At 42.7% G+C, this 9019-nt stretch overlaps 1 protein-coding gene across 1 annotated transcript; it reads left to right on the forward strand.

The window, feature by feature from the left end:
• The first annotated feature begins 245 nt into the window (after positions 1-245).
• Positions 246-1316, forward strand: dpm3 (dolichyl-phosphate mannosyltransferase subunit 3, regulatory). The gene is made up of 2 exons (XM_080515599.1): positions 246-278; positions 505-1316. The coding sequence occupies exon 2, from the start codon at positions 552-554 to the stop codon at positions 828-830; it is 279 nt and encodes a 92-aa protein (XP_080371725.1). The 5' UTR covers positions 246-278; positions 505-551; the 3' UTR covers positions 831-1316.
• The last annotated feature ends 7703 nt before the right edge of the window (positions 1317-9019 follow it).

Below are 9019 nucleotides of genomic sequence, written 5' to 3' on the forward strand. Positions count from 1 at the left end.
CTCTTTTCTACATGGTACAATGAGGTAAAATAATAGAATTCTGAGATTAATAAAGTCTATTCTATTCTATTCTATTATATTCCATATTTACTTCTCGTTTTTCAAACCAATATGACTATGTCTAAAAAGATTTGCTTGAATTTAAGTGAAGAATATCCATTTTAAAATGTAAAAAAAATAACATTGCTTTAGTAAATCGCAGCACTACATTTCCCACAAGGCACTGTTATAGTTGACGTCATCACCACGCGCAGAGCTGAGGTGGCGTTTGAAAGGAGGTAAACACACCAGAGTATTTTCTCTAAATGCTTTTTTGAACGAGATGCAGCTCAAACATATTAAACGAACAGCTTTTGTATCGCAGTTTCTATTCGTATCTACCACTTATTGTTTGTTTTGCTCTCCAGTTGCAGCTTGAAAGCCGACACGCTGCAATGTTGGTATGCTAAAAGCTAAGCTAATCGGATGATAAATCCTTGAACCTTTCGCTTCTTCCTCCTCCAGGTTGGTTTGTTGTTGTTTTTTTTCCCCACTGGCGAATCACCGGGAATATGACGAAGCTTCTGCAGTGGCTGTTCGGGGTGTCTGTGGTGGGATCCGTCTGGGCTCTGGTCACCTTCGACCTGTTGGAGCTGAGCCTGCCGCGGAGCTACCGGGAGGTGGCCTGGCCCATGCCTGTGTACCTGCTGGTGTCGTTCGGCTGCTACTCGCTGGCCACGGTGGGATACCGGGTGGCCACCTTCAACGACTGTGAGGAGGCGGCGAAGGAGCTGCAGGTGCAGATCAAAGAAGCCAAAGAGGACTTGAGGAGAAAGGGCTTGAAGATGTAGAGCCACTAAAAGACAATGTAGGACAATTCGTAGGAGGAAAGCACTGACTGCTGTCACACACGTGTTTACACCTCTGTGATGTTTGAGTCACTAAGAAGTGTTTATGTGTGAAAAAAACAATTCAGATACTCTTTTTACACCATCATTTTCACTGGTTGAGTAGGACAGCCTGGTGGATGTTTACTGTTACTCAAAATCTTTCATTTGTAACATGGAATCAATTAGGACCTTGACTGACATTTGCTTAATGCTTTAAAATGAACATTTGGGAATGCTGTTTCTTTGTGAAAGTTACAGGTACATCGAAATGTCATGTGCATCTGTCTCTTGAACTGTGCCTAAACATCGGATCAGCATGGTGTTGGAAACTGATTTGGCACAGGCTGGACCTTATTGTGGCTGGAGAGTATTGCTTGTCAGTTTAAATGAACGAGATTTTATCTGTAAAATATAGTGTACATTCCTCTTGTCCAATGTTGGACCTGTCGCCTGCAGGTGTTGCTGCAATTCCATTAAATGAGAATCTATTTTCTTCCGTTTTTTATTTGTACAAATGTGTGTTTGTGAGTTGGTGGTTCACACAGTACCAGGAGACACATGTTCCTTCTGAGTATTGCCTCCATGGCCTCGGGGCTTTCCTTTATTTACTTCTCTGCCTCCCGCGTGGAAAAGACTGATCTCTTTTGTGGCATATTGTCGTTAACAACTTGGAAAAAGCATGATGCAGCATTTTCTGTCCCTCCTGCCCTGCACAGAGGTATTACTTAGACATCAGACTGTAGAAGCTTAGTTTGTAGTTTTGAAGTAATGTGATGCTGGCAGTCACTGCTGTTTTGCGCAGGCGTTAAAAGGCTGCCTGTACTCATTTTCAGCGGGTCCCTGCTGTGCATAAACAAAGCGTAGCTTGGCCAAAGGCATCATTACAGGGCTTCAAAAGCTCCTGTAACTTCTGAACAAATGCAAAAGAGTTGGCAGTCCTCTGTGCCGTCTCTGCCCGTTGTGCTAGTTGGCAGCAGCCCCATCATGCTCTGCGACGTCACCCCCCACGAATGTCTGCAAGCTGTTGCTAAAGCAGACTGGATGAAAGACAACCTGTTATTTACCAAAAAACGTTCAACTCTGGCAATTACACCAAAGGCTTTTCTCTGTAGGCAGTTCTGTTCTTACTCGTTGCCACATGTAAAATAGTTAATCACTTTTCTTTGTGTTTATCCCTCAAATCCGACTTTGAAGACATTCGTCTGTTTATTCTCACACAGTCCACGTCAGATTAGAACAAACATTTTATAGCTCATGTACTGTACGTGCGTCTGAGTAGTGCCGGCACTTTTGCGTCCCTTTTTAATCCCGTATTTCTGCCATACAATACATAAGCGCCATCCCAGACTTTAGCATTTACATAATAGCAAGTCTAAGTAGATGTAATCTGATGCAGAGACAGAGATGTTTATGAAAGCTTCCATAAATGACCTCAGATGTTCCAGCTCCCTCCCTGTGTTTAAATCTCTGCATTTCATTTTCTGTAAATCTGGGGGGGTGGGCAACCTTCACAGCTGCTGTTGTGTGGTGGGTGAGTGGCAGTATTCACCAGGGAGAAAGCAGCCCATACAGTAGACAAACACCAAGAACGGAGCAAAATCCATAATAATGATTGCATAGTAATTCAGTATCTCTGCCTGCATACTCCTCGGGCTCAGAGGTGAGGGGTTTTGCGCCTATCGTGAGAAAGCTGCCGAGAGCAGCCTTCGCATTTCAATTGACTACTTAAAGATTCAGCTTTGTCAACTTTGAGAGCTGTTATTAGGAGCATCATTTTGGCAGAGCTGCAGTAACAGGCTGTGAATTGTTACCTGAGCCCTTCAGCTGCCAAAGGAAGAGAGGGAATAAACCGAAATCAAGACATGATTACCCCCTTTTTGCTGGTTTAAAGTCTTTTATTGTTCTTGAATACGTTTTCCTAGAAAAGGATTCGAGAAAATGTTAGACACGGTTAAAAAAAACTACGGTTTGGTTTTATTGTTTGGAATGAACCAGACGGTTGGAAAACCTCTTCTAACAGGCAAAGCAATTATACATCAAATTTTGGACGTGTTAGTGCGCTGTAGTGGTTACAGCTTTTGCAATAAGTGATTCGATGACCTCAGTGGGCCTTTTTTATGCAAAGTTTGCAGATTTTTCTTGTTCATGCAAAGCTTTTGCCCAACTTTCTTCCCACAGTCTTAAAGCATGCATTTGGGGCAATTTGGTATCTGCAAATTTACTTTAGGCGTGAATCTGAGCGTCTGCTTGTGCATTTGACCTGAGACATGTTGGGGGTGCCAACCTGCCTTTGGATAAAGCAGTATAGAAGATGAATGGATCTTACGTGCATTGATCAAAAATATTGAATGTTTTGAATTTTGGCATGAAAAGCACACAATAAGAACAATACAAGGTAACACAAACCTTCTGGAAAGGGAGGAGTAGAATTAGGAGACGACAGCTGAAACCATTTTCACGTCAATTTTGTAGAATAAATAAACTGAAATGGAGACACAAAAAAAAAGAGAGGCTCCCCTGAGAACCAAACTAATAAACAACAAAACCTCACTAGTAACCAAATAAAAGGTTCAGCTGTAAACATAAAGACAATAGTAATCTGTCCAACTCACCACTAAATAGCAGGAAAAGAGGGAACAAACAAGGATGGTGGAGAACCCCTACAAAGCGTCCTTTAAGTCGCCGCCACTAATTACAAGAGAAAGCGCATCGATCAAACAGGCGGCGGAGACAATGGGAAAACTAAACTGAGCCGTGCTGCATCAAGACACAAACAAATGTGACAACAAAGAGGCTGGATCAGCGGGAGACAGCGGCGGCAGCTCAGCAATCACAACTGTGACACCGTGACAGAAAGTACAGGATCCAGGTCGATGTGCTCCTCCGGCCAACAAATCAAGGGCAGATGTGGGTGATCCAAGCCTCACTCTGGCTTTTGGCTCGGTGTTTTTGTGAATTAGAGAGTGTTTAGGCTGAAAGCAGATGTGTGATTAAAAGAAAATATCTGAGGTTGCTTTACTTGGGCTGGGGTGCTGCTTCAGGTACGAAACATCAGTGAAAATGTCAACTTGATTACAGTTACTTGAAAATAAAGTAACTTGGAGTTTTGGTTGTCTGTCTTTTAATTCTTATGGATTAAAATTGTGATTGTTATTTATATCCTACATACAGGGCATGATCCAGTGTGGGGGATGGGCTTGATTGCAAGGATACCCCCCCCCCCGCCCCCTTCCTCTGGCCAAGCTATTGTCCCTTTAACAAAATAGTTGTATCCTTTCATCCTAGCGATTAAATCTACATCGCCAGCAGATTTTACAAAACTTGAGAACGGCAACAGTAATGGATTTTCAGTCTTTGCAGTGAAGTTAACCACAGAGACGAGGCCACAACTATGTGCTGATGGATGCTGGTTCTACTGACCTCGATGCATGCACAGTTTGTAAAAATGTCATAAAACACATATCGTTCATTTGACTATAAAAACGACCACGAAGGAGCCAGGTGATTTTTTTTTTTAATCAACGTGGTCGATCGGCTGCTCTTAAAGAAACTGTGAGATTCTGTATTCCCAAAAGAAAGCAACAAGACAACTACGGTATATAATCCGTGAAAAGTGTGTACTCATCACTATTTTCTCCCCATTTCACATTATTTATCTATATTTTCAAGCCATTGTATTCTGCTGTTTGTTGTTGATCAGTGTAGTTATCTTTCTGACTTTGAGTTCAAAAGTTGAGCCAGTTTTCGCTTTCAAACTAATCCTACTTTGTTTTTACCAGCAATTATACCATGTTTAAGTAAAGGTTGAGATTGTTGGGCCCATTGTGGTTGTACATATATATTGTATTCTTTTCCTGGGAGTAGAAATGTCCTTAACTGTGGGAAACAGACCTTTTCACAGTACTTTTTCACAGCAGAAGGTCACTTTGGGCTAAGAGATTACTTTAATGCGACCTAAAATAATACAAAGGCAAAGGTTGAACTCAATCAATATTCCACATCAAAAGTGCTTTTTGCTGTGTCATATGAAGCATTTCTTTCTTTCTTTTTTTTTTTTTTAATCATAAAAGTTCCAGTAGACTTCATCACGTATCAAAGTAATCAGAAAGAGTAAATCCATCCATCGAACATGCTGCCCTATCAAAATCAGAGACGTAGGGGGCGAGAGTACCTCGAATACTGTAAATTAAAAACCTGCCTGCTGCAGCTTCCGGGGAAGAGCTCTCCGTTGGGGGCTCTTGGGGTGAGCCACACACTTGTCGGCATTTCATAATTGCTCTGTCTGTCTTGAACAGAGGAGGATTTTGACAGCGAGAGGAAGGATGATAAACGTGCACCGTCTTCTCCAAAAGTGGCAAGGTGAAAGGAATCCGCCAGATTGAAAGAGGAGCTGAGACATGGAGGGGTGGGGGGGTGGGGGGCTGACGGGGTATGGCGGCGGTGCGAGGGACAGGCCGGAGGGTTGTGCCCTCACCGTGGCCCCACTGAGACCTTGAAGCACTATAAAAAAACATTTCCAGAGACACTCGGTGACAGCGCTGCGAGCAAATCCATCCCGACAGGCTGAGAACCAAGACTGAAAAATGATAGGTTATCATTTTTCTGCAGAGAAAAGACTACTTTTCCCCACCCACACATTTCACAGCAAAACCTCAAACCCATCTTGAGAACGGACAGAAAGAGAGATGGAGTAAATAATCGAGGCCAAGCGCTGAAGGAGGCGAAGGTTTGATGGAATGTGATCGAGAGACGGAAACGATAACGCCATGACGGGATGAGAGACTGACATGCCGATGAATTGGAAAAAGGGAAAGCGAACATATCAAAACATCGGAACAAAAGGAAAAATGGATGAAATTCTGAAAAAAAAAAGGGAGAGTGACTAAGTGAGGCACACAGGAAAACCAAAGCATGAGCCGGAACAAGGCAGATGACCCTGCCAGTGTTGACCGACAATGTGTGACAGGACTTTTCGGGAACAGGAGACCACACCCACGCTGCCGCCGCCGCCGCCACCGCCGCCGCTGCTGGCAAAGAACCAACATGTGTCCCAATTGACTGCGAGATCTAGATTTATTCTGAATAAACTAGGTGTTTTCTTTCCATAAGTTGTTCTAACGTTCCTGTCGACCAACGCTTTAAAGGGCGGCGGTCAGAGACAAGAGGGAATAAAGCCGCTTCAAAGCATCCTTGCTTCATCTAAACATTTAATCTGAGCTTGCAGTGCATCGTCACTGTATTATACTGATGGGAACAAGGGGAAAGAGTCCCTTGTGGGTCAGCCTATTGTTCTTTTGCTGCAGATGAACAGCTGTTTTGATGCTTAAAGGACACAGAGTTCTCACTTCAGGGCAGCATAGAAGCTTATAAATACTGCGGATGGCTACAGTAACGTTAGGTAACCTCCCGGAGGCCCCGTAAAGCAGATCCTCCTGGCGCTTGTGAGTCGTAACATACGCGAGCAGGCAGACAGGGACTGGTCATCATGTGGCCTGCTGATAGGAGGCCCTGCTCAGGCCCAGAGACGCAGAGATGGACCAGCTGGTCATGCCAAACTCGCTTCGAATTGAAGCTTCCATGATTTCCTCCTAGGTTTCAGTGTCATATACTGTTGGCTCAGACTCGGCTCAGTTAAACCTCGAAAAAATAATAAAATGACAAATCAAATTCTCTGCTTGAAGGGAAGTATTTGGCTGAACTGCCGCAGTCTGTGTCTCTCATGGAGTTTAACGTCATTACATTCGGGTCACATACTTGAGGACTTACCTTGAGGGAATATGAAAATCTGCTGCCATGATGGTGGGTTGGAAGGTTGGTTATCTACTTACTGTGCCAATTTTGTCAAAATATTACTCATATCAATCCTGCAGCATGCTAATTTAAACCTTTCCGTCACCATTTTTGGCACATTTTTTGTACTAAATATGTGTCATAATAAACTCTTGATACACTTTTACAGACTTTCGGCACGGTGGAGGAGTGGTGAGCCAGATAGTGTGGACTAGATTCTCCTTGTGTAAGGATGGAGTTGTTTTATTTCACCTCTTTTCTTTCCTAAAACATCTCCAAAGAACCTACATTTCAGGCTGAATATTGGGCTTGAAATAACATCTGAACATGGATGGAATGATAAACTATTTAGCAATGAAAACAATCATGCCCGATGTAATTACTTTTTATTGCATTTGTAAAATTTTTTTTTAAAAGGACTTTCCTGCCATCAGCCTTACAATGGTTATATTTTCCTGTCTGTGGATCAGTGGAGGTGTGCCAAAGTGGGGAAAAAAAGTGATGTTTTGCAGGTTGACAAAACTTACAAAGACATGTCAGAGATATTTACTGTCTTTTAAAAAAAAAATTTAAAGAATAAAGCACATTAGAATGTATTGAGAAACTAATGTTCTTTTAATGTGGCATGATTGCAGTCATATGTCTGTAACTGATCTTTGTATATATTGATTTCCATTGACATCACTATTGTATACAACAGACTGTCAGTAAGACTCCCAAATTAGTTACCCACCAGTTAACCGAATAACAAGGGCTTCATTGTTACGTTTTGTAATCCCCCAAAATGTTCAGATTTGTTTAGAGGTGTTTCTCATGCCCAAGTGTGTTGCTGTAGGTTGTGATTCCTTTTAGTGTCCATGTGTCATATCAACACATTTACAAGCCACATTGCTGTGGCTTCATTTTTTTAAGAGTTTATGTTCAAAGTTCAAGGTTGGCTGCTGATCCACGCAGGACATGTTGAACTAGACTCACGGAGGAGTGAACCATTTCCCTGAAGTCATCAGAATAGTCTGGCTGTACCTTCCAGCTATGCTGCTGATAGCAGAGGATTGTTGCAACACTTGCTTTACTTCTTTTTTTTTTTTTTTTGCAGTTTGTGAAAACTGAATGAAGACGATGGCGTGGTGTTTATCACGTTCTCGGCTTATGGCGAGGACACTCCCCGAGTCCCGGCTGAGCTCGGACTCCTTTCTTTGCAGGGATTGTACGTATGTTCACCATGCATGGATTTTCCCTGGATACTCCAATTTCCTCCCGCAGTCCAAAAACATGTGTTTGAGGTTAAACTGGAGAGTGTGAATTAAGTGAGGGTGTGCGTTGGTGTCTGTGATTGTTTGCACTGTGACGGACCGGTGAAGCGTCCAGGGTGTGATCTGCCTTCGATACTTCAGCTAAAGATCCACTTCAGTGGTCAGGGTCCCCAAGCTGGATGAGGACAGCGTACAAAATGGATGTTATTTTTTTGTTTTTAGCCTTTTCGTGGGAAAAAAACTCAACAGCTGTTGCAAAATTGTTGAGTTTTCCAAAAGTACTGTTTATAATAATTGGTTAAAGCCCAGTCACACTTGATTAACTATGTAGTGCAGCGTCGACCAAGTAATTCTAACATTTGGGAAGATGTGCGTATCCTTTATTTGAGAGCCTGCAAATCCACTGTTTGTATTTCCTGCGCTGTGTGTTTGCACCGGCTTTCTCCCGACTGCCCTTAAACATTTATTACGGCGTTAAATGTTTCACACTTGTTGTTCACATTTACTCAAGCTGGTATGCCGAACGAGTGAGTAAATAAGAAGAAGTGTTTTCTCTACACAAGTTTCTACTCAGCGGATCCTTTGCTCGGGGTCGCGCGGTTAAGGGGCCTGTCCAACAGGCTTAATTTACAGCCGTCTCTTTGAAAACATTGGGGAGTTGTGAGGCTGTGGCACCAGATTTTGGTGCTACAGCTGTTTTTACTGTCACGGCCGTAAAGCTCCCCTGGGACGGGAGAGACAGGAGAGAGGGAGACGTGAGAACAATGGATTGGCATACAGCTTTCAGACAAGCAAAGAATCATAGATAGACAAAAGAGGGATTGTTTGTGTGCGGAGCGCTGGAGCTCAAGATTAAAGTCTCTGCTTAAGACTTGAATAAAGAGAGTGGAAGCTTCACACCTGCATTTTTAAACTTAATGCCAAAAGGCAAACTGGCAATAAAGCAACAAAAACACAGCCTCTCTCCCATATCCTTTATCGCTCTCTCTTTTTTCATATTTTCTGTCTCTATCCCTGCCTTTTGTCACATTATCTAAAACATTTTCAGTTATACGGTTCAACTTCCTGAAAGTTTTTTTTTAAGCTTGAATTCCCCAAAAGTGTGTG

Source organism: Blennius ocellaris, assembly GCF_963422515.1.
Source record: "Blennius ocellaris genome assembly, chromosome: 20".
In the NCBI taxonomy this organism is placed as follows: Eukaryota; Metazoa; Chordata; class Actinopteri; order Blenniiformes; family Blenniidae; genus Blennius; species Blennius ocellaris.

What these genes read in the sequence shown, in the direction of transcription:
- dpm3 (XM_080515599.1), top strand. Translation starts at nt 552, where the DNA reads ATGACGAAGCTTCTGCAGTGGCTGTTCGGGGTGTCTGTGGTGGGATCC.